The sequence below is a fragment of the Onychostruthus taczanowskii genome, unplaced genomic scaffold (assembly GCF_017590055.1).
Source record: "Onychostruthus taczanowskii isolate IOZ18803 unplaced genomic scaffold, ASM1759005v1 scaffold67, whole genome shotgun sequence".
Lineage (NCBI taxonomy): Eukaryota > Metazoa > Chordata > Aves > Passeriformes > Passeridae > Onychostruthus > Onychostruthus taczanowskii.
The window spans coordinates 309,293-335,287 of record NW_024504455.1 but is presented as its reverse complement, the minus strand read 5'-3'; the positions used below and the strand labels follow the sequence as shown (position 1 = coordinate 335,287).

At 46.9% G+C, this 25,995-nt stretch overlaps 1 protein-coding gene across 3 annotated transcripts in view; it reads right to left on the bottom strand.

Moving 5' to 3' along the window:
- The window catches only part of FAM168A (family with sequence similarity 168 member A), a 128,855-nt gene that overhangs the window by 10,128 nt on the left and 92,732 nt on the right, over window positions 1-25,995 (bottom strand). For 2 of the 3 annotated variants that reach the window (XM_041420858.1, XM_041420859.1), the window contains 2 exons: window positions 5,912-5,992; window positions 985-1,110 (listed from right to left, as the gene is read on the bottom strand). In XM_041420858.1, the coding sequence (XP_041276792.1) occupies window positions 985-1,110; window positions 5,912-5,992 (207 nt within the window). The remainder of the gene's footprint in view (window positions 1-984; window positions 1,111-5,911; window positions 5,993-25,995) is intronic. The other variant, XM_041420860.1, reaches the window with a different exon arrangement.

Below are 25,995 nucleotides of genomic sequence, written 5' to 3'. Positions count from 1 at the left end.
CCACCTGCAGAGCTGCCTTCAGCCCTGGGGACACAGCAGAAGGACATGGAGCTGCTGGAGAGGGTCCAGAGGAGGCCACTGAGATGTTCTGAGGGCTGGACCATGCCCGGTGTACAGCCCCTACCCCAAGGAATGGTAGGGACATCCTTTTCCCAAGAGAAAGTCTCCCAAAGGCTTTTAAAATATTTATTTTTAATAACTCTTTTCTTAAAAAAAAAAAATTACATTTCTTCCTCTCACCTTGTCGTGTAGTTGATTGAATTTAGTAAGAAAATGGAGTCTGGAGTAGGTGTAAGGTGAGGAACACTCTGACCCCACACCACTCATGCCCCAGATTAAGCAGGGGCCAGAGGACATCCCACATACCAGGGAAAGCATCCCAAGGTTTATCAGGGAGCTTATCAGCCCTCCTGGAGGCACTACTTATCCTCTTCAGGGATGAGATGACAAGGCTGCACTGGAAAAGCCTGTTTGACTGTGATCCCTCAATGGCATCGCCTCCCCCTTCTCCTGCTCAGCCAGCCTGGGTTACAAGGTGGGAGTTTCAACAGTGTTCTTTGAAAATCAGGCTTTATTGTGGAATTCTTTCAGTTTTAAGGGAATGGGGAATAATGTCCCTTTGGAGATAAACACCTGTCAACAACCCCAGGTTGCTCCCAGGGATCAAACACTCAGCTAAGAGAGAGGTTTCACCTTCTCCACTGGAATTCCTCCTCTGCAGGAGCAGCAAGAGGGTCAGTGCTCTTCTTTCATGGTCCTTCATGGTTTTAATCCATCAAAACCAGGCTGGATGGGGCTTGGAGCAACCTGGTCTAGTGCAAGTTGCCCACAGGGCTTGGAGCAAGGTGGTGTTTAAGTCCCCCAACACAAACTACTCTTTGATTCTGTGATCCCAAATAACCCTGCCCACAAATCAGTCCCCAGCAGGGGAGGCAAACAGACACAAACCAACCCAGCAGCCCCCCAGAAGGAAAGTTTGTTTACTGAATGCTGCAGAAGAAGCCTGGTAGGTTCTGTTCTCGGTGCCAGCGTCCACCGGGAGGTGGAAGGTGCCCTCGGTGGCACAGGACGAGGAGGTCTGGGGCCAGGCCTGCTTCATCAGAAGTGTGGCTGGAGTGGACACAGAGAAGAGGTGTCACAGAGCAATGACAGGCAACTTCCCACACTTATGTCACCTTGGAATCACCTTGGTAATCTCTTCCCTCCAGGTTCCTACCCCTGAGGTGCTGAGCCCCACGGGAGGGACTTCACTCCCCAGTCAGGGCTTGGAGATATTCCTGGAGTCCCAGGGCTGAGCAAGGATGTTCCACACCCTCCACACCTGCTGAGACTCTGAATTAACCCTCTCTGAAGGTACAGCTGTAAATCTGGAGTGTCACAGGGCTGCAAGATGGGAATTATTGGGATCAATCCTCTGGAGTGGGGAGGCTGAGGAGGAATTGGCAGTGGGGCCACAGCCTGCAGCAGCACAACACATCGCAGTGGATGGAAATCCACCTCCCAGAGGGTGCAGGGAAGCACTGCTGCAGGTCTGCTGGTCCACCAAGCCCTCCTGAGACTCTCCCAGACTCAGACAGGAATGGGGAGCACAGAGGACACCCAGCAGTGCTGCGTTGCTGGCCATCAGCAGCTGTGGGAGATACTCATGGGTGTGAGATCCACCCGGAGATGTGGAACCCTGCTCCTCCCTCCTCCGACAGAAAACCAGGAGCTTTGTGGGAAGTCAGAGATTCAAGCCAAATTTCTCCTCCACTCGGTCACTGATCACTTTCTGCTCCCAGTGTCTGCCCTCTCCCAAAGGTTTGGGAGTTATTAAGGATTTCCAGGCTGCCTTGCTTTATTTTCCATGCTAGGCTGCACTCAGGAACATCACACTGGAGAGCAACTCCCAGTGCTGCCACAGAAACACTCCCTCACTTATGCTTTTATTCAGAATCAGATTCACTTTTGCCTCTGGATTTCACAGAGGTTTTAATTTCTGAGACTGATGAGACAATTCATTCCAATGTTACATGAATCCTTCCTCTGTGGTTTTCCCTCTCCACATTAAACCTGCCACAAAATCAAGGCAATTTGGGTTGGAGATGGCTGGGAGACTGTCAAAACTCTGCATGTTCTTTATTAAATCATGGATCCTCAGAGAATCCATCACTTAAAACTACACAAAAGGTGGACCAAGGAGGCTTCCAGGAACATAAATACCTCCTGGTGCTTTGCAATAATTCACAGGGGTCACAATCCAGCCATGACTATCTAATAACATTTAAGGGCTGCCTCCAACCAGTCTCTTCTGGATTTGGTTTATCCTCTCACCTAAATATAAATAAAATAAAGAGTTTTTATTAATTATCAGTTTAATCTCTGGCAAATCAACCAGTGGGAACTGGGCAAACAACGTGAGCTGTGGGTCTCTGCAGCACTGGGACTGCTCTGTTTTCCTGACAGGACCTTTAGATGACGTGGGAATGTTCAGGACACATTTTAAATGGAAAAGACAAAAATACCAACCCTTTCAAAGCATTGTAGGATATCTTGCTTCCCTCTAACACCCTCATTTGTGATGGATACAGCCTCCAGCCCTGAACAAAGTTTGCAATAAGCTCAATTCCCCAGGCAGTCCTGTGCCTGAGCTCCTCAAAAGGATGGGAACATTTATCCTTGGAAAGCCTGGTGAGGCACCACGGGATATTCACCTCTCCAGACCCCTTAGGGACCCACTGGTGTCCCCAAAGAGTCACTGGGCACCTCTAGAGGATGGCTCAGAGCACTGCTGATGCTCCCACTCCCTTCTGCAAAGCAGCATTTCCTCCAGGCAGCATCCAGAAGCAGGAATGGGGGATTGGAGCCTGCGTCCTGTCCCACGACATTCCCACACAGATCCCTAATTTCTGAGGCTGGTTTCAGTCCTGCTGCAAAGCCATCACTTCTGCCCTGCATTATTAATAAACACAGCTCCAGCCTCAGCCAGCCTCCACGAGCAAAGTGTGTGTCCTACTTTCAGGAAAAGAAAAAGGGAGGCTTTAATGAAGGAAGTTAAAACAAAACAACCACGAGCAAGACAGAATGCCTGCGAGGGAACATGCACCAGGCTTAATGAAGACATACATAATTTTATTTTTTTTTAATTGTGTCTCTGCAGCAGAGTGATTTTAGATGCTCATTTCTGCATACTTAAAAGGGATTTTTTAAGAACATCAGGCTTATTGCAAGCATGAGTTTGCAATGCTGGTGTTTTGCCTTGTGTCTCTCCCTCTAAAAACTGTGGAAAATGCAGCAGGAAAAATCACACAAGGCGGGAACTTGAAGTGGAATGGAAAGGAATTGATAGAATCACAGAACATCCTGAGTTGGGAGGGATCAACCAGGATCATCCAGTCTAACTCATGCCCTTGCTTGTAGGGCTCCTTTGGAACAATCTGGGGAATAATTTAACACCTTTTGGGCTCGAACAGCAGCAAATATCCACTCAAAACCTGGCACTGGGAGAGGGAGAAATCAAGACTGGCTCCAGTCACCATTTCCCTTTCCTCACTGGAGGACTGGACCAAGGGCACTCCAGACTTCTCCAAGTTCCTCTCCTTGTTTCCTTCTGATGCTGTTGCAAAGCTTAGGTCACTACATCATTTAATTTCCCATGTGGATCCCAGGATTTTGGGAACCACGAGGTCAAGAGAAGAGCATGAGGCATGGCTGAAGCATCAGGTAGTGTTTGGAGAACATCAGGGACAAAAGCAGGTGGGATTTGAAAACTGGAATTATCTTCACTCAGGGTTTGATCTCCCACCAAGACTTTGCATGGAATCCACCAAAATTCATGAGGTTTGAGGCAAGAAACATCTGAGAGGGAGCAGGAGCACCAGGCTGGAGCAGAGATGGTGATCAAGCTGGGACAGAATGGTTCTGTTCAAGAGCCCTTGCTTGCAGGTACCTCCCAAGAACTCAGAAACCACAAGCTCTTCCCACCCTTTCCAGCCTCTGTGCCAAGCAGTATTGAGGGGCACCTTTCCCTGGGTAATCTCCATCTGGAGAATCAGATGAACCCTGAGTTTGTGACTGCTTTTTAGTGAGCTGGAGGCATTTCTGCCAGCAGGAACCACCTCCTGCCCAGCCTGGGAGCTTTGGAACACGACCTTGTCCATGGATGGGGTGTTCAGGAGCAGTTATTCTGCTGGGAACATGCAGCATCTCTTTCTTTTTTAGACTCAATGTCTAAAATCCCTTAAAAACATAATTAGAATTAGTTTGCTGTTTGAGAAGTCCAAGATTTGAACCCCCAAGCTGATTCCCAGTGTGTTTGAAGGACACCAGGAGCACTTTCTCTTTCCAGCCTCCTGTGTGACAGCAGCTCCTTCAATTTGAGGAAACACTCTCTGTACTGATGAAGGTTTTAGCTCAGCCACTGAACCACAGAATTAGCTCAGCCCAATTCCATTTAACACAGTTGAGGATGCTGTCACTCTGTCACATGTCCCCACTGCTGGGAGATTTTATGGCACTTCTTTTCCATCAGTTAGCTCTCAAAGTAACTTATTTTTTTTCCTCCTGGAAGTCTGCTTTCCATTGAGAAGGGACCACTGAGTGTGGTGCTGGGAGGTCCTGAGCAGCAGAGCCTGCTCCTGCTTCCCAGATGGTTAAAATGGTTTAATATTCTGCTGTGATGTGAAATGGTATTGATTTCAAGAGCTGTAAAAATTGTTTAGAAGAGAACCACTGAATGGTTTGGGTTGGGAGGGACCTTAAGGACAATCCAGTTCCAACCCTGTGCCTTGGGCAGGGACACCTTTACCTAAACCAGGTCTCTCCAATTTGCCCTCATGATTTATGGGAAACTCTATGAAAAGTTTCAGCATTTTCATTCCCATTTCAATTTCTGATTTTTAATCTTCATAATTTCCTTGCTAGTTTAGTGCTTAGCTGTGTTAACCACTGGAAGGTTTTTGTTCTCCATAAAAATTGACCTGTCAGCTCTCTGGCCATCAGGAGATTTCCAAGATGGAAATTATTAAATGGTGTCTAAGATGTACAAGAAGCAATTCAGACCCCCCAAAAAATCCCTGTCCTTCAGTGATTTGGGGTTTCCTCTCACTTGGGTGTTCCCTTGGCCATGTGCCCACTCAGTGGAGGAGCTGCTGCCTGCACGACTGGGGACAAGTGACATTTTATAATATCCAGGCCAAAATGCCAGAATGCTGCAGTATTTACATTCCTGGCTGAGCAGGGAGGACATTGCCAGCCTCTGGCAGGACAAGCTACTAATAAATTTATGGGCTTTTTCTTATTCTACGGAGTTGTTTTCATTTAATTCCTCCAGTGTTTTATCCTTCAGGGGAAAGGAGGGTGGCCAGCACAAATCCAGGGGAACAAAAACTGTTTCATGTTCCATGTTAAGGATTTAATGGGAAGAAATGCAGCTAAAGACCTTATTAAAAGCACATAAACCCAAACAAAACACAACAGATCCCTTCCAGAAACATCCACAATAAACAGTTTTATGGAATATGTGTAAACTGTGATGTGGAGAAGACAAAACCAAAAGATTTTGGCAACAAACCCTTCATTCCTGTTTCATCAGCCTTGGAAAGCATCTGAGCCTGGGGATCCACTGATTTTGTGACAACTGGGAGATTGAAAACTTGGCAATTAAGGGGAAGAGAGGGTTTAGCAAGACTGGCACAAAGTCCAGCTTTGTGTTCCTTATGCAAGCAGCTCTTCCTGCTGCACACCGAGCTCAAAACTCAGCTTCATTTGGAAGTGCTAAAACCCTGCAGCTCTTCTGAGGCAAAACCACTCAAAATAAACATCTCAAGCAACCAGAAGTCGAATTGAAGGGCGAGATATTATTTTTCATCTCCAGTGTGTGCTTGGAAATGGACGAGCAGGGAATGTTTTCAGGTTTTCTCAGGATTTTTACCTGGGGCGTAGCCAGGGCTGCTGGTTGGATACATGTTGGGATTGTAGGCTGGGGCAGCAGTGGGATAGCCTGTTGGATAACCTGAAAGGAGAGGAAAACAGCAGTTAGGATTTTATCAGTCAAGCAGGGATGGCAGCCCTGAAAAGCAATAAACAACCTGTGTGAGCACACAAGCCACTGAGGGAAACCACAGGTGGATTGTGTGGGGACAGGAAGGACCACGAATGCGCTCCACATGTGACATCATCAATATTTCATCCTTATTCCTGTAGGAAACAAGGATCAGAATGCAGAGTGCAGGTGTGCTCACTGTGCTTTGGAGAAAACTGCTGGGAAAAACCATACTCTGAACATGGAATTCGTGTACAAAACCCCACCAGCACAGCAATACTGGAAAGGTTTTCCTGGGCTGTGTGGCAGCACTTTGGAGAGCTCAGCACTCCCATTAAGCAGAGTTTCTTGCTGAAGGGAAGGCAGGGATCCTGCAGGAAAACATGCCAGCCTTGGATTCACCCATGGCTGCACAAGTGCTGTTCCCAGGAGGGCCCTGATTACCTGCCAGGCCACCTGGAAGGGCCCTTTGGAGCCACGCAAGGTTTAATGGGCACTTTGGGCAGGGCTGCAGAGCATCTTCAGCTTGCATCAGCCTCACTGGGAGAGGTCAGAGGGAGTTCAGGGGAGCTGTGTGATGGAAGTGGGGGGCTGGAAATCGTGGCACACCCCAGATCCTGTGTGCACCCATGCAGTGCAGGTGTCCAGCATCCAGCTCCTACTTCACTGGAAATTCCTGTCCTCTGTGGAGAGCACAGACACAACTTCTGCACCTCGGTCTGCTCCTTTCCCACAGAACCACACGATGTCCTGAGCTGGAAGGGACCCCAAGGATCATCCAGCTCAACACCTGGCCCTGCACAGACACCCCAAATCCCACCCTGGGCATCCCTGGCAAACACTCCTGTGGGGCTGTGCCCATTCCCTGGGGAGCCTGGGCAGTGCCAGCACCCTCTGGGGAAGAACCTTTCCCTAAAATCCAACCTAACCCTGCCCTGGCACAGCTCCAGCCCTTCCCTGGGGTCCTGTCACTGCTCACCATTTTGCTTTTCCTTTCCTTCAATTTTTTGCAGGTTTTCCCTACAGAAAAGAGCAACATCTGAATAACTCCATCCTCCTTAGGTGCTGCTAAGTAAATCCCCCTGGCACAGGGAACAGGACACATTAACCCTGCTCTGCTGGTGGACAATTTTGGCTCTGCTGAGCGTCACCACCCGGTTTATCTGTGTGTCCCCTTGGCCAGCATCCCAGAGCAGAGCCAATGCAATGCCCTTGGAGAGTGTTTCCATGCCAAGCCCCACTGATACTGCCTGTTGGCTGCCAGCAAAGGCTGCAAGGAGGTAATTAGCAGTGGATTTACACCCATCCTTTTAAATATTTTATTTTATTAAATAAAAGCCAGCATGGGTCTGTACTCCCCTCTTCTGAGCACCAAAAGAGCCACAGAACAGTCCCCCCTCCCACACTCCAAATCCCACTGCTCCCAAACCCTGGCACCACTGACTTGTGTGGCAAAATGTTGAGGTTCATTTGAATAAATCTAATTCAACAATCATGGCCACTGTACTGGAATAAATGACTGGATGTTCTACCCTCTCATTTTCATCAGTGATATATTTGGCTTCTAAATCAGGTTAATTAAAAATTGCTGTAGTTAATGTTGGATAAGCAGCAGTTTAACAGATTTTTTTTGTTGTTTTTAGGCTACACAGAACTCTGTTTTCATCGTACTCAGGAATATCTAAACCCTATCAGCAATCAAGAAGCTCCTTAAAAAGTTATTTGCAGATCCAGTGATTGCAAGCAGAGCATTAATGATGAGGATCTTAAATCAGAAATATCCCTTCTCTCCAGTTCATTAGAAGAAAACCATGTCTTTTCCAGGACATTCATTACTCCACACTCTTCCTGTTTCCTCCTGGCAATCTGGCCAGGAGTGCTAAACCAGCTCCAGCTCACTTCTTGTGTATTTTCCTGTGTTTCTTCATGGGGTTTTACCTTTTTGGCACATGGCTTAGTGGAATCCCAGACTGGCTGGGGTTGGAAGGGACCTCAAAGATCATCCCAATTCCCTGCCACGGGCACAGATGATGATGGCTGTGTGTGCCATGGTGTTGGGAAGTCACATTTGCAAGGGATCTAGATGACAGGCTCTCGGAGCTCCAAGAGGTTCTTCTGACCCTTTGCTGCTGGAAAATCCCCCCAAATAAGCCCTGAATCCCACAAACTGCTGCAGTCTTTAGTAATAATCCTTAATTTCCTCAGTCACCAGCCATGAGAAACACAGTCCTGTGTTGTCACAAATGTTTCACCTGTGCCCTCTGAGATGCCACCAGCACCCACCCACTGTCAAAATCAGGAAAAAAACCTCCTTTACTCGAACTAAACTTTGCAGCATTGGGGTTATACCTTTAAAAAAAGAGCCTGAAATAAGTAAAACCACACGAAAAGTGAGGTTTTGGGTAAGATTTTCCATCCAGCTGAGTATTGAAGGATTTATTTCAGGCAGATGGAGGCACCTCCATGTGTATTTATAGAATCACAGAATTGTTTCACTTGGAAAAGACCTTCAGGTCCAAGCCACCCCAGCACTGCCAAGGCCACCACTGACCCATGTCCCCAAGTGTCACATCCACACCTATTTTAAAACTCTCCAGGGCTGGGGACTCAATTGGTCTTTCTCCTTTTTTTGGGTTTTGGCAGGACTCTTCCTTACTGTGATATCTTTTGTTTTGTTGTTCTGAAGGTAAGTTATGGCTGGGTTTGGATTCATTTCGGCTCAAATAAATGTGATTTCTATCAAGGAAGCTTTAATAGCTTTGGATGCAAAAAGAAGCCCTGCTCTGCACTATCTTCCACTCTGATCTCATAAACTTTGATAAGTGCTGACCTCCAGCAAGAAAACTTGTCCTTTCTATTTTAAGGCAAAGCAGAGATGGGAAAGGTACAGGAAAATTAGTGTGGATTGCTCCTTTTTTTGGACACAGTGAAAAATAAGAAAGTAGCAGAATCTGGGGCAATTTGTGCCAGAAGAAACATGCCTGGAAATTCCCAGCACTCAAAATCCAGCAGGTTTAAAAATAAATGAGGCATTTTTTATTTAGCAGGGCCTGTTGTGATTGGACAAATGGAAAGGTTTCAAACTGCAGGAGGGTTGATTTAGATTGGATATGAGGAAGACATTTCTTACAATGAGGGTGATAAAACATTGGCACAGGGTGCCCAGAGAAACTGTGGCTGCCCCTGGATCCCTGGAAATGTCCAAGGCCAGGCTGGACATTAGGGTTTGGAGCAGCCTGGGGTAGTGGAAGGTCCATGGACACTGAGTGATCTTCAGAAGGTCTGTTCTGACTCAAAACTACTCCATAATCCTATAATTTTTATATCTTACTGATTTTGTTTGTTGGCTCTTCTTCATCCCCCAAATAATCCCAAATCAGCTCCCACATGGAAGAAAAAGCTGTGCTCCCCCATGATGGTCATGCCTTACATTCCCTTGGGTACAAAACAAAGCCTGGCTCCAACAACCAGGAATGATCTCAGGAGAGGTGACAACACCAAAGCATGCAGCATCCTGCTCTGATTTTCCCCCTGGAAAACCCAAGACACCCTCTGTAAATTCCTGCTCCTGCCACTGCTCCCCTCCTGCCATGTCTGTCCTGCCTCGTCACCTTGAACGAAAAATAACAGCAAGAGGCTCAAACCCACTTGACATATAATGTCAGGACCAGAAAGAAAATATCCTTTACTTCCTATGCATCTGCACATGACAGGACTCTGGCTCTGCTGTGCTTGAGGCCTCGCAGTGGTGCAGAAGGAAAGAAAATGAGATGAAAAATATTGAACAAAATTTATTAGATTCCTCCTAGCAGAAATCTAAAGTTGTTTTGCGGCTTATTTTAATTTAATATCATCTCCACAATCAATAGGAGTAAGAAAGGCAGTGTTCATTTAATCTCCTCCCCAGGGAAAGCACACAGCACTCCAGCTCTGGGAAGCACTGGCTGAGCTGCTTTAAAAACCACCACACAATAACTGCAAAGCAAAAAGCACACAGGGCTGCAGCAAGTAGGTATTTAAAAGCCATCTTTAATTTTTCATGTATTTTAAGTGTTTCTGTATCATAATCATCTAAATAACACCCAAACCATGACAATACACAAGTGCTAAAGCTCTGAAGGTTCTCTTGGAATTCTTGAAAGGGAATTTGCTTCTCTTTGGCTACAGAGCCCATGCTTGGTCCATGGTCTCAGCCTCCCACCCATGGGGAACTGTCACTTCCAACACTGAATTCCAGAATGTGCCATTTCACTTTTTCCAGAGCAGTTTCATTGACCATTATCTGATCAAGGCCTTAATTGCTACGAGCAGCTGACATTAATTTACAAGACAAAATATTTCCCCTCCATTCTTTTCCTTCACCAGTCTCCAGCAGCACAGACTCCTGAAAGCGGCCATGTCACAAGGATTTTTTACAGGATGATAAAGTCCCTTATCTAAGGACAGGACAAAGCACTGTAAAACCACACTTCAACTCCTTGAGCTGCCAAGGACTCCAGCTCCACACTTGCTGCGATTGAGAGCTCAATTAACCACCAGCAATCCTTGGAAGGAGAAGCCAGGTAGCCACACAAAACTGCCCCTCTTGTGGCATTACTGCTCTGAGGTGGGTAAATATGAGAGGAATTTGAGATAATAGGAGGTAAATTTGCTGCCCAGGGCACAGGTGAGTCCCCGTGCCTGAATCCATGTGGATGTGGTGCCTGGGGACATGGGATCAGCAGTGGCTTTGGCAGTTCTGGGGAAATGGCTGGACTCAGTGGTCTTGGAGGGCTTTTCCAACCTGATTCTGTGCTTCTGTTTTACCAATCCTCCCTCTAAACCCCGTTAGCCACTGTCCACCCCTTTGTTTCTGCTGAGTGACAGCTTTGAAGCTGCAGCAGCCCCAGGAACATTTCTGCTTTATGATCACCTCCTCGGGTCAGCCAGATGGAGCCAAAGCATTTTCCCCTGCAAAACGCTTTCATGTTCTATTTTAAGCCCATCCAGCATTTCTCATTCTTTAGTGCCCAGCCCTCAGAAACTCTTCAAAACCAGGATTTACAAGCACCTTCTCAGGACAAAAACGTGAGAAACTTCATGCCTTCAACTACTGGCAGCTGTAAATCCATTCCCTTTCGAGCGATTGGGAATTTATTCCTGCAGAAAATCACACGCTGGGAAATGAATGATGTGCAGATTTGGTACTTGAGGAATTACCCCAGAAGTGAGAAATGAGAGAGCAGACACCATGTAGGCTCCCTGGCACAGCTCCACCGAAGCCTCCAGCAGCCAGACTTGCAGGAAAGGCTCTGGAACGTTGATTGCTGGGAGCAGTGACACCGGAAAGAACGTGCCTGGAGATGTGATGGAGAGGGGATACGGGAAAGGAGCTGAGGAGGATATCTGGGAACTCCTCCTGCAGAGGAAGCCAGCCTCCAGAGATGAAGAGATCCAGCATTTCCCAAAGGACTTGCAGCAGGGGTGGCATCAAAGCTTGCTCTCCCATGGCATCAGCCAATCTCATTCCAGAAGGATCTTCCCAGCCTGCCTGGCTCCTCTCACAGCTGCAGAGCTCCAGGCTGTGCATCTCCTCCTGCCTTTTGGAATATCCCTCAGCACGTGGGATTGAGGGAGGTGACCTCTGGGCAGCTTCTTACACAGGGCAGTGCCAGACCTTCCCTGCTTAAAGCATCTCTGGGTGAATCCTGCTCTGCCAGCTCAGGAAGGATGGGATAACCTTTCCTTTCTTCCCTCATCACACAGATCCATTGGACTCTTTTCCATGGCAAGTTCTACCCAAACCTCTCCTGATGCCCCTAGGAGCAGCCAGGTAAATGCACCTGGATGCTGCAGGAGCCCAGGGGCTGGAGCAGGTTTCATTTCCCACCCATCATCCCACATAAGCACAGCTATCCCATCACTCACCTCCCTGCCATGAAACTATTCCAGCCCACTCATGCTAAACGCGTGTAAAAATAGAGGAAAAGCTGAAAGCAAGGGTGGGACTGTTCTGAAGAGCAAGTTAATGGATGGTTGAGAATCCAGCATTTCTGAAGGCTCCGAGGATAATAAATGCATTTGTTCCCATGAAAAAAATGCCACCCCCTTATTACTGTTTCAAGCCTCATCAGCCCAAGAGTGGAGCAGTCAAATGAATGTGGATGCACCAGACACAGCAAGGGCTTTAAAAAAAGATTCGCTCTCACATTTGACAATCTCGCTCCTGGAGACCTTTTACAGTGGATTCCTTTTTCCCCTGAAGGGTCCTTCCCTTTATATAAACAGCAACTATTACACAGAGCCATGCAAAACCAACCTCCCACTGTCCCAGGATGCTCCAAGCCCTGTCCAACCTGGCCTTGGACACTTCCAGGGATGCAGGGGCAGCCACAGCTTCTCTGGGCACCCTGTGCTAGAGCTCACCATGCTCCCAGGGAGGAATTCCTTCCCAATATCCCATCACTCCAGCCCCACATTCCCAGGATGGTGAGGACATTACAGAGGGGGAGGAGGCTCCCCAGGAGGGGAGGCAGCTCTGGGCTTGCAGAGCAGAGGATGAGGAGGGAAGAGTGCAGGTGCTCTCTGCTGAGAAGATGGATGTACCTCCTTCTGCCTCCTTCCTCTCCCTCCCCAGGATCACAGCTGGATCAAATTCCATTTGTGTGAATAAGGAGTTTTCCTTAGGGCTTACCCACATTTTACATGCTGAGCACAAGCCTTGGAGCTCCACAGACATCACCCTTAACACAACTGCAACCCCACAGAGAAACCCAGCCACCCCAAAATCCCCACAAACCCCACAGGGATCTGGGAATATTGTCTTTTGATGCCCATTTCCTTTCTACTGCACAGACTCCTAAGAAAGCACTGCTGACAGGGCTGGGAGTGGCAGAGGGGCCTCTGGCATGGGCTGATGGGGACAAAACCTCCAGTCCCCGGCAGGAGAGCTGTGGCACGTGGCACTGCCTGTCTGTCTCCATTCCACAGGGTCACAGTGTTGACACAATGGGGTCCTGCCTGCCTGCAGGAGCTTTTCCCAGCTGGAGGTCAAAGGCAAGGGGATGGATGGTGGGGCCTCGCTGCCCTGAGGAGATGCAGAATCCTGGCTAGTTCCTGCTGGGAATTTGGCTGGCCAAGAGATGATTTTGCACAGAGCTCTGAGCTCTTCCATGGGACTTTGTGGTTGCACCATGCCACACGTCAGCTGGAAGCTGTTTCCTTCATCATGCCAGGAATTAGGAGAATTACAAGCCTAAAAAGATATTAAGGAAGTGACAGAAGCACTGTTTTGGACACACATTGCCCTGATTTTCTCTTGCTCAGACCAAACTTGCTTTTAGACCAGTTTTTAAGGCTCCATACAGTTGCAAGCTGTTGGACAAAAGAGATTGTTCCATTCTTATTTCAATTCCACCTCAGTTTTACTTCCCACCTACATGCAGAACAAACCTCCCAGGCTTTACTGCAGCTGTCTGGGTACAGGATGTGTTTGGATGAGCAAAACTCATCCTGAAAACTAGGATCAACTGTCCAAAAATATTAGAGAGACTGTTGACTGCTTAGTGCACACACTATAAATAAACCAGAGTGACAGAACTTGTCAGACTGTCAATCAATATCACTTCTGGGCCACAGACATGTGTCACATCCTCTCCCATGTTCAGACAAGGCTCTGTGGGAAAGAAGTTCTGGAAAAGGGTTGAAGTTGTGCAATATTGATTCTCCTTGCAATGATTTGCTTCGATCTGTGTTTGAAGAATCCCAAGTTTCAGGGTAAGAACAGCCCCTACTGATAAAATAAAAGGGTTTGTTGCTCCACAGAAAGTGGAAGCCTGAGATGAAGAAGCTCCTTTGCAAGTTTTTCTTAAATAGTTGTGGCTCAACCTTATCCAATAATGCTCTTCAGGGAAATATTCAGCTGTAAAGATTCAAATTAAGATGGCAGAAGAGTGCTCAGCTTGAAACAGATCATGTGATATTGGAATCCCAGGATGGTTTAGGTTGGAAGGGACCTTAAAACCCATCCAGTTCCATCCCCTGCCATGGACACCTCCCACTGTCCCAGGTTGCTCCAAACCCCATCCAACCTCAACCTGGACCAGGAATGCCTTCATTTGCTTTTCCATCATGAATTTGCCATTCCCCTGAAGTTTTGGAGGGTGAGGAAAGCCTCACCTGGATGCTCCTGGTCTGCTCTGGCAGAGGTTTTATGGCAGCTCCAGAGGGGTGAGAATGCCCTTTCTGGAGGAGCTGGGAATGCAAATGCAGGCAGGACTCTGCTCTGCCTGCCCTCAGGTTACAGGTTACAACAAGATATTTACAATAATGTTTACAATAGCCCTTTGTGATGTCCAAAATGCACTTGTTCATCTGGCTAATTTTCAATCCATCCTTTTCAGCTCTGCTCCCAAGCCAGGAGCTAAGAGAATCAGTTCAAACCCTGTGGTCTATGCAAAACCTCTGTGCTTCCAGCTAGGGAAAGGCAACTGCTCCACATTCCTGATGCCTTCCTAGATCCTGGAACTGGCAATTTGTCCCTGTTTTCTGTCTATTGTAATTTCTTTTTTCTGCCACATTGGTGTTTGCAAAAACTGGGTACAAAATAGAATCCTGGAGTGGTTTGGATTGAAAGAGGTGATGGCAAAAAGCTCCTGGCTTTTAGTTTTTCTTATTCCAAATACTTGAATTGAATTTGCCAGGTTGGGAACTGCCTCAAAAAATTATATTCCAGGTGTGTGGCCAAAGACAAGGTGCCTAGTACTGCCCTGAGCATGATCAACAAATAACCCAACAGAAATGGCCTGGTAATTAATAAATTAATCAGTAATCCATCAATTAATTGACTAATTAAGTCTGTCTATAGCACAAACACAGTCCTGGCTCCCATCTCTGCTTTTTACACTCCGCTTTGTCCTCTGGCACTGGCAGCGTCCTCCTGATTTCATCTTTGATTCACACCCTTAAACAACATCTCTGGGGACACCAAATTTCCTATTTCAGCTCATTTTAGTTATAATCAGCTCCAGAACAGTCAAAACAATGTTACAAACCAAATTACTGCCCCAAAGGGCCATTTTCAAAGTACAAACGTGATTTTCATTTGCAAAGCTGAAAATCCAAAATGATAAAATATTTAGGGTTACAAGAAGAGGCCAAACTCAAGGAAGACTCAGGTTTAGGGATGACAACAGCCTTAGATATTGAAATTTTTAAATGCTCATTAACTTTCAAATGTCCATATGGTATTTTGGACATTTTGGCCTCAGACCAGAGAAGTGAATTGCTCTCAAATCCATTGGCTATGGACAAACACAGCAGCAGATGGAGCACACGGAGAATATTAACAAAAGCAGGTTTTGGGTGTTAAAAGGCTTAATGGGTCTCTCACATGTATTTGGGCCAGGAGATGGGATTCAAATTATGCTTGGGGGAAGCTGAGAATCCCTAATATTTGAACTGGCAAAACTCCACAGTGCTGTTTGAAAAACGGCTCTGGTGGAAATAAAATCAGATTTCACCAGCTTGGAAATGCAAAGGTTCTGCCAGGAAGGCAGCAGGGATACAGTGATCCCACAAAGATCCCTTATCTCCAGGTTTTGGTTACTGATTTTCCAGCCAAGAGCTGGGATGAGATTCTCTGACTGTTCCACCCGACCCTTGAGAACTCCACCAGCTCCTGCCCAACTCACCAAAATCCAGGGAGGAAGAACAGCACTGGAATCGTGGAGCTGTGCAGAATTTGCTACTTCTGGTTCATAAACTGAATTTTTCAACCCCTAAAGAAGTGTAATAAACCATGTTCATGCCCTATAATCCCTCTTCTAAAAAAAAAGCCACAAACCCAAGCAATTTCTGGGAATACTTGAATTAGAGTTATGTTTTTGCACCTGGTGTTCTGATAGAACATCTCTTCAGAAAGCTTAGGAAGAAAAAAATATATATACCAAAAATCAAATAGAAATTCTTTCCCTCCATCCTGTAAATATTTTATTCCTTACAAAAAGCCCTGAAGAAACTCCAAACATAATAAACCCCATAGCTGAGGGGTGACAGCCTGGCATGTTTTAGCACAGTTTTCATTTGCTTGCTTTAAAACAATGATTTCTACACTGGCCCAACTCAGCAAAGCAATTACTAATTAAGTAAATTACAATTTATGGTTGAGGTGCATCCTCCTGGTTACTCAAGCAGGTAAAAAGTGATAAATTTGTGGCGGCTCCTCTTTTACTTGTTTTTAACACAGGGATGCAGGCAGGCTTGTTAAAAAAAAAAAAAATCCCAAGATTTGTGTGGGGCAATTATTTCACACGGATAACTGGGAGACCCCTGTGACTCTCAGGATGGATGGCAGATGGAGAGCGAGGGAGGAGGATGGAAAATGATTTCATGGAAAGGATTGTCCAGAGTGCCCAGGGAAGTGGTGGAGTCCCCATCCCAGGAGGGATTAAAAAAATGAGGCTGCTCAAAGCTCCATCCAACCTGGCCTTGGAGACTTCCAGGGACAGGGGAATTAAAGGCCCTGGGGGCACTCACTGCCCCCTCATTTTAGAAGGTCAGTCTTGGGTTGTGTTTAGGGAATAGCTGTGACTTTAACATCCTCCAAGGATTTGGGGATTCTCTGCTGTGATCCTAGCAATCCTCTCAGGAATTCAATCCAGGAGCTGATTTCTCAGCAGGAACGTGGGGACCTGGCAAATCCAAAATGAGTCATTGTACTGCAGGTAGTGAGGCTGCCTTAAAAATAACACATCCAGCGTGGCTGGGAAACAGCAAAAAGGATCAGCAGCTCCCTCCAGGAATAGCAAATTGGAAAAATGGACTGGGATGGAAAAGGGAGAGGGGAAAAGAGAAAAGTTCAGAAGTGAAAGGAGTGAAAGGCACGATGTCGAGCAAAATAAAACCAGAGGGTTCACATCAGCCCCCTCCTGTACTGGGGGCTGCTGGGTTGAAAAAATCAGCTTAAAAAAGGGAAGATGACTAATTATGATTTGGGACTGGGAATATCAGCAGCCTTTGGTTTTACCAGCAGAACCTGAGGGATGATTTAAGCAAGGAATGAAGATAAGGAGAGCGAAGAGGCATCCAGGGGAATCTCTCAGATGGACTTAAAAATTGTTACCAAAAAACATAACACAGTATAGAGCTGCCACTAATTCATGGCATCAAATATACTTCATAAAATACCATTTGGGGCACAAAATACTGAAAATTAGCAATATATAAGTATGGATTATGGAGAGAATCACTGAATGCTTGGTGGAAGGGGACATTAAAGCTCATGCAGTTTCCCACCCTGCCATGGGCAGGGACACCTTGCACTGTCCCAGCTTGCTCCAAGCCTCATCCAACCTGGCCTTGGACACTTCCAGGGATCCAGGGCCAGGCACAGCTTCTCTGGGCAACCTGTTTACTCTACAGAGCCAAAACTCCTGGCAGGTTTTGTCTTCTGCCTAAAAACGTTAACAGGAACAGTTGAGACATAAAGGATCGGCCGAAGTCGTGTCTACATTCAGAAATAACTAAAATAGGTAAAATAAACCAAGTTTGTATTTATCCTGGCACAACATGACTGGCAGCACACGGTCCCTCAGCAGTTCTTCTGTAGGCAGTGGTGCTGCTTTCCCTTTAGATCCCCTGAAATCCTCCTCTGCCTGGATTTGTGCCTCCCACTCCATCTCAGCACATCACAGACCTCCTGTCATCCACAAAGTCCTGGTCTACTTCCAAGCAGGGCAAGCAGAAACAGCATCTATTTTATGGGATAGGGTTATTTTAAAAGCTCTGTGTAAAGAATGCATTGAAATGATTCTAAATCCTTAGCTCTACAAAACACTGTGACAATTCCTCATCTCTGAGCTCTTTATGGATTCACACATTGCACAGGTTACCTGAGCAGCTGTGGCTGTCCCTGGACCCCTGGAAGTGTCCAAGGCCAGGCTGGACAGGGCTTGGAGCAGCCTGGGACAGTGGAAGGTGTCCCTGCCTGTGATGGCAAAGAAGGCTCTGAGGAAGCTTTCCCATGGCCTAAAGAAATTAGCAATTTCCTCCAGGAATCTGGTTTTAACAGACTGATGGGAAATTAAGCTGCCCTAGGAAACACTCCTGAAGATTCTGCTGCTTCTTTTAAACACAAGCAAGTGGCAGTTCCAGGCCGCTTGGCAAACATCAAGCAGGTCAAAGGCAGTTTGATGTCACCTCAGTGACATCCTGGGTGTCCTCGCTGGCACAAAGTGACTCCTTTGGGTCCCACCAGGCAGCTGGTAAGGCTGTGATCCTGCTCAATGTCAATGAAGTTCTGCAGATTTCCAGGACAAGATCAATGCATTGCAATTAATTTATCCCAGTGACTGTCCTGCAGGATCTCCTCACTGCAATAAATTGAGGGAAACCAGTTTAATTTCCCAGCTGGAATTCTAACATGTGGCACTCAACCCCTGCTTCTCCAGGTCACCCACGGCTCAAATCTAAGCTGTTGTCCTTAAATAAAGTAAAATGAGACCTGAGATCCAAAATCCAGCTGAAGTCAAGCAGTGCCCCAGCACTGCCATCAAGAACTGGGCTTTCTGCTCCAATCCTTTTCAAAAATTACAGGACCAACAGCAAAGAAATTGGGAAATATAATAGGAATTGAAAGACTCAGTTTTAGCATGTAATTTCCAGTAAAACAAATTAATTAGAAATCTGGAATTCTGTAAATTTACATTGGAAGCAGTTCAGGAAATGTATATTAGTTCAAAGTACCACAGAATCACAGATGGTTTGGGTTGGATCTTTAAACTCATCCAATTCCAGCCCCTGAGTGGGTAGGGGGGACACCAGTCTGGACACTTCCAGACATGGGGCAGCCACAGCTTGGAAAAAGTATCAGATTTGAAAATGTCAAGGAGAAGAAATGAACTGAGGCCAGTTTGTCACTGTCACAGCTCTAGCTGAATGTGGTTTAAAAATGCATGAAGACAATAATTTCTTTTTGCAGCAGTTTTTTCTCCCTATCAAAAATAAACTAACACACAAACACCTCAAGACTTTTCATTTAAAACAGCTTTATAAAGGGCTCTCACAGGCTGTAAGTCACAACTAAAAATGCTTTTAATGCCATAAAATAGGAAGCAAAGTTTTATAGCAGAATATTTTGTATAAAATTCCACACTGGTTTCAGTTGGAAGGGACCTTAAAAAATATCTCATTCCAATCACCACCCAAGGGCAGCAAGGACACCTTTCACTGTCCCAGGCTGCTCCAAGCCCTGTCCAGCCTGGCCTTGGGCACTGCCAGGGATCCAGGGGCAGCCACAGCTGCTCTGGGCACCCTGTGCCAGGGCCTCACCACCCTCACAGGGAGGAATTTTTTCCCAATATCCCATCTAATTAAAGTCATTCCATGATCATATTGCTGTGAGTTGTAGTGCAGGGGGAAAGCAGGAGAAAAAGTTCAGTGTTGAGAACTGTCATCAGTCACATGGCAAGTTGCTGGAGAAATTTTTTGCAATAAATGCAGGCCTTTGGGATCCAAAGTTTGACCACAGTGCCTTGGACTGGTCCAGGGTTATCAGCCAAGAGGAGGGAAGGAATTTCCAGAATGGGCCTATTTAACAGCAGAAGTATTTCAGGAAGAGAATTATTGTGGGTATGATGTCACACATTCCAGAGAACACTCACTAAAAGGAAAGAATGGAATGGAAGGAATAGAAGAGATTAGAATGGAATTGTTCAGTTGGAAGGGATCTACAACAATCAGTCCAGCTGCAAACTGGGTTCAGTTCAAAGGTTCAGTCAGTAAAAATTGATATCTGCAGCTTCAGTGCTCACCCTGCAGGAACCTGAAAAACTGGAGAATAAAAAATGTTTAGGAGAACAGCTCTGGGAAAATCCCCTTTCTCAAAGGCAAGAGCAACAGCCCGATCCTGGGAAATCCATCCCACACACACCAGAGTCCATAGCCCAGCAGCATCTACTCATGTGCTCCTCTGCCCTTTCCACAGGGCTTCCATTCCATTCCATTCCATTCCATCCCATTCCATTCCATTCCAATCCATCCCATCCCATCCCATCCTGCTGTGTCTTTCTCTCCTGCCCTACCCCTAAACCTGTACCTGGCAGGACCCCATCCCAAAGAGCCAAGGTAACATCCCACCTCCCTTCCCACGCCCTGATTCACCACAGGACACCCTGGCTAAACCCAAACAGGTGACACGTGACAGGTTGAACCCCAAAAACCATCTCCATCACATTTCTCCCTGTTCCTCTCCACGATCCTCCCCTGAGCTGTGACAGATTTTGCTTCCCAGAGCACCCCCACAGCTCCCAAATTCCTGCAGTTGCACATTTGTACAGCAGAGCCCTGGCCACCCAGCAGGACAGGCAGTGCTCACCTGCCCCTCTCTCCTGGCTCCCTTTATTCCAGCCTGGGAATATTGCAGCAGGCTCTCCCTGAGGATCAAGGAATATCCATTTCTGCAGACACAGCTATTAATAGTCACTCACCTCTCCAACCGCAAATTCCAGGCTCTTCACAGCCAATCCTCACCCTCCTTAAATGTCTCTTCTCATCACTATAACCCTCTCAGTCTACTGCAAGCCCAGTGTTTTAATCTTGCAATATTAAAGATGATTCTAGCAGGCACTTCAAAAGAAAAGGAGCCAATAAGATACAAACAGTTGGAGGTCAGGGTCTTTCCCTGCTCGGCTCACAAAATAAAGAGGTGAGATTCCTTCCCCCTTCGATTCCTATGTGCAAATTTTAATTGCTTTTCTGACATCTACAGAATGTAATCTTCTTCCTGTGTTGTTCCTAGGATTAGGGCAGGACGAAGGTAAAGCTATTTTTGATTAATATGGAAATCAGAAATTACTTTCCAGAGAAAACGGGGGACTGCTCCTAATGCTGCTTTATCTTTGGGGAATTACAAATCTGAAGAGTAACAAGAGTGAGATGGCAGCTCAGAGTCTTCCAACCTGTGCAAAATATGCTTAAAGACTTTCAAAAATCTCTTCTGGTGGAAATATGTGATTAATATAGTTAAGGGAGTGCTCAAGCTGAAGACAAAGAGAATTAAATCCCCACACAACAGGGAATATCAGTTTATCTGGGGGAAAAAAAGGTGGGGAGGCCACATGGTGCAAAGAAATCTTCCTGTGTTTGAGGAGAAATGCAGTAGTTAATGTAATGGTTACATTTGTTCCCAATTCAGTGCTGTTCTTGCTGAAGTACAAATATCCTCATGACCATTCAGCTGAATTTCTAATGGGTGAAGAATCCAGTGGCACCCAGCTCCCCCAATTTGTGTGAAGGGAAGAATTTGGAGGGAAATAAATAAATAAAATGGGATGGAGTGAAAGGACAAAAAGGGGATGACTTTAAACTGAATGAGGGTGGGTCTAGATGGGATTTTGGGAAGCAATTTCTCCCTGGGAGGCTGGGCAGGCCCTGGCACAGGGTGCCCAGAGCAGCTGTGGCTGCCCCTGGATCCCTGGCAGTGCCCAAGGCCAGGCTGGACAGGGCTTGGAGCAGCCTGGGATAGTGGAAGCTGTCCCTGCTGCCCATGGCAGGGGTGGCACTGGATGGGCTTTAAGTCCCTCCTGACTCAAACCATTTGGGATTCTGTACCTGGAGATAAAGACTCAAAGCCATGTCAGCAGTCCCATCTTCCTGCCAGCAGTGCCTGCAGGAGTAGGAGACTGGAGATGATTTAGGAGTAAAAAAGGGACATCCTGGCAGGTCTAAGCCTGGGGAATTTCCCTCGAGTTCCCTGTGAAGTGCCCCTCAAAACGCTGTTCCCACAGAGCCACGTGTGTTCACTGAACAATGGGATGCCTGTGGAAAACCAACCATATATTGTACTACTTTTTAATGTCATCATTGGATGTATGAGATTAATGGGATTTTAAATGGAATGGCAGCACTTCAGCTATGCCTGGAAACAAAGGCATTGACTCTGCCTACCAGAGAGGAGTGAAAAGGAGACAACAGCATTTTATCTTGAAAGCCCTCAGACACTTTCAAACAGATCCAGGAATCAAAAGCTCTGTGTAAAGAGAGGAAAAGCCCTTCAGGACCTCTTGGGCCACGCTTCTGTTTTTAAAAATGACAAGATGTGGGAGTAGGATATTTAGTGTAAAGATACAATGTGGGAGCACGAGGCTTGGCATTCCAGAATTGATTTAGATGTGGGAAAAAATTGAAGCCTGCAAACTCAGAGGTTCAGCTTTGTGTGCTGGAGAGAAAAAATTCACAGTGACATTGTCACGTTCAGTGGGGATCCAGCAGTACAAAGGGTTTTTATATATATACACACACACACATATATAGATAGTCATTCCCCATTGTCCTGTCCCTCCATGCCTTGTCCCCAGTCCCTCTCCAGCTCTCCTGGAGCCCCTTCAGGCCCTGCCAGGGCTCTGAGCTCTCCCTGGAGCCTTCTCCTCTCCAGGTGAGCACCCCCAGCTCTCCCAGCCTGGCTCCAGCCCTGCAGCAGCTCCGGGGCCTCCTCTGGGCTCTCTCCAGCAGCTCCAGGTGCTGCTGCTGTGTCCCCAGGGCTGGGACAGGTGGGGTCTCACCTGGGCTCAGGGACACAATCCCCCTCTCCTGCTGCCCAGGCTGGGGGATCAGCCCAGGGGATCTGGGCTGCTGGAGCACGCAGCCGGATTCTCCCGCAGGAATACAAATTACACAATTATAATATTATTTTAGCAGTTGGCCATGGTGACATTTCCTGCTGTTAGGTGGCTCTGGTCCTGCCAGGATAGATTAGCAAGGCTCACCAAACATTTTGTTTGGCTGAGGAACAGCTGAAGGGCACTGCCTCCTTATTCTATTAAAAGTGCCGCAGGAACCCGGTAACATTTTCCTGTTGATCTCCACTGCTCTGATAAATGGAAACCTCATCCCTTCTTCCAGGAGGAGAGGAGACATTTTTAGGAAGGGAAACCAATTTCCTCTCGGTGTTATTGAGTTAAAGTAGGTAGTTGAGTTTCCAAAGGTATTAAGGTCGTTTTGTTGTTCTCCCACTGAGCACTCGCTGAGCCTTCAGGAATGGAGACAGAGGAACTTCAGCTCTGTAGGCAAATTCCTACAGATCATGTGCTCCAGCAGGGAGGGTAGGATCAGTACGTACACCCTGACAGTGATGGAACACATCTGAATGCATAGAGCTTAGAACAATTACTGCTGAGCAGCCCTCAGCACACCAGGGGCGAGAGAAAGGCGAAAAACCCAAGAATCTTTGGAGACATGAACAATCCTTCTCGTTATCAACACTCCATTTAGTATCTTAGTTGCTTAAACCCAATTATATCCAGAAAAGACAACTGTGAATGAAGAGGATCTGAGCAACCCCAGATAATGGGAGAAGATAAAAACCCACTCCAAGAGTAATGACCTGATTTGGCATTCATCAGTCGCTCGGTAATGAGCAAATGCTGATTTCAAATCTAAATTCATGTCAAATGCTTCTGGATAAAATTAACTCCGAGCATATTTCAAAACACCCATTCAAAGTGTCGCTGCTGCTTCCTCCTTTCCCCTCCAGCAGACCAGACTCTCTTCTCTTCCACAGCTCCTGCTGTTCCTCCTTCCACCACTTGCTGTATTTTTCCACGCTCTGGTCCTGGAAGTGTCCAAGGCCAGGTTGGATGGGGCTTGGAGCAGCTTGGGATAGTGGAAGGTGTCCCTGCCCATGGTGGGCTGCTTGGATGAGATGACCTTTAAAGATCCCTTCCAGCCCAATCTGTCCTCTGATTTTATGACTCTGAAATATCCCTAAGGATATTTCCCACCCTCTGCCACTTCCCAGTGCCCTGACCCTCTGACCAGCAGCTCCGAGGGTGCCTCGGCACAGGAGCACCCTTGGCACATCACACATAGGAAGAGTTTGCATTCCATGCAGGAAGAGACAGCCTTGTATCTCGGTTTTATATTAAACAATAAATTCAGGGCTTTAAAAGTGCAGCACAAGTGAAGACAGGCAGCAAAGAGAGGTAAAGCAGGTGTGTGTCAGCAGGAGACTGAAAAAAGAGGAAAAATCTCCCCTGTATCCTGCATCAATAACTCCTTGTGTGAGCCTCAGCTCCCCTGATCCATCACTGCCTTTGCTCTTTGGCCTTACACGTGTTTTTCACACAGGCTGTGCAATCTGTGACTGGCACCGATCTGATTTCAACCCCTGATTATTTATTTCCCAAGAAACTGGCAGTGGAGGAGATTTGTTGTCACTGGTAGCAGTGAACAGATCCAAACACACTGCTTCTGCTTCACAAAAGCAAGGAAATGTTTGGGTTGGAAAAGACCTCAAAGATCATCAAGTCCCACCATTCCCCCAGCACTGCCAAGGCCACCCCACATCCTCAAATGTCACATCCACATGGCTTTAAATCCCTTCAGGGATGGGGACTCCACCACTGCCCTGGGCAGTGACTGCTAGGGCTAGACAACACTTTTCATGCAGAAATTTTCCCTAATCTCCACTCTAAACCTCCTCTGGCCCAGCCAGATGCCGTTCCCTCTCCTCCTGTCCCTGTCACCCCTCCTGTGCAGAGCCACAAGGTCCCCCCTGAGTCTCCTTTTCTCCAGGCTGAGCCCCTTCCCAGCTCCCTCAGCCCCTCCTGGAGCTCCAGTCCCATCCCCATCCCTGTATAAATATGGCCAGAAACCCTTCCTGCCCAACCATGGCCGTCACTCCCAGATGTGCACATACAGATGCTGACAAAAATTACAGATTTCCATTTTAAAAAGCCCTGGCATCATCCTGCAGGGTGATGGAGAATTGTGGTAAAAGCTCTCACCACCACCCCAGACCATCAAAGTGTTTGCAAAGACCACAGAACACCTTTTAGACAGCAAATTCCCTTAATTCTGGCTGTGTGAAAAGAATGGCACCAAAAAAAAAAATCCTCTAAGCCTGCAAAGTGTTCGTGGGAAGGGATTATAAGAACAAAAATGCTGTGGGCCATGTGTGGAAGACAGGACTCACACCCAGCAGCCTCCAGAGGAAGCCTCAGTGCCCTTGTTTCCCGCTGTTCCCTACAATTTAACCACTTTCTGACCTTAAAGAACCCTGAAGCTGGTGGGTAATCCAGCTGTGATGAGATTTCCTACTCCTTGATGAAACATTTGAAGCTGCTGTTCAGTCTGTTGATGGATCCTTTTATATGTCTGAAGCTGCTTTTTTCCTGGTTTTTTTTTGAGGATGAAGGGCACCCAGTGGACACCCGGCAGGGACTGCGCAAGCTTCGGAATAATGGTTCTGCAAAAGCAGGAAAGATCTGACAACAAAGGCTGCTCCTCTCTCCTCCTTGAGCCATTCCTCCACTGACTTTTTGTACTCTGGACAAGCAGGCTCTGAATCAAGAAGTGGCTTCTCCAACTTCTGCTTTTCCTGAAGGGGAATTGAAAGCTCTTTACTCAAGTTTTCTGTAGAGGTGTCTTCTACAGACCTGAGCCATCCTATCCAAACAATATTTCAGCTTGTGTTCATCTCTTCAGGGACATCAGGGATGCCAATCCATCAGCTGAAGCTCTCAGGGACTACAAGTACAGGAGTTTTCTCCCCAAGCCTCTATTACTTTTCTACTGACTGTATCCAGCATCTTCCCTGTGACTTGCACCAAAAACTTCATCCCTGACTTCGACTGCTGGTGGGAGATTCCAAACTCCTTGCGTGTAACATCCTTAAACACAGCTTCCCCACCCATCCAGGAGCCAGAGCCTCTCACATCTCCACTACCAAAAGAGCTTTTCCTTCAACTTGACTGAAGTTTTGCTATTCCACCACTGTCTACTCCAAATACTGCTGGAAAGGTCATTTCCTTAGCATGTGCCTTTTTCTCCCTTTACCCAACATAACTAACTCTCTTTCCTCTATCAAAAGTAAGGAATCTGTGCTTATTTCAAGGTGCTCCATCACCTCATCCTCACTCAGCCACCCTTTTTCCACAGTGAGGCACCAACTCCCTGGTTCCCCCAGCACCCCAGCCTTGCCTGTGCTGCTCTCTCAG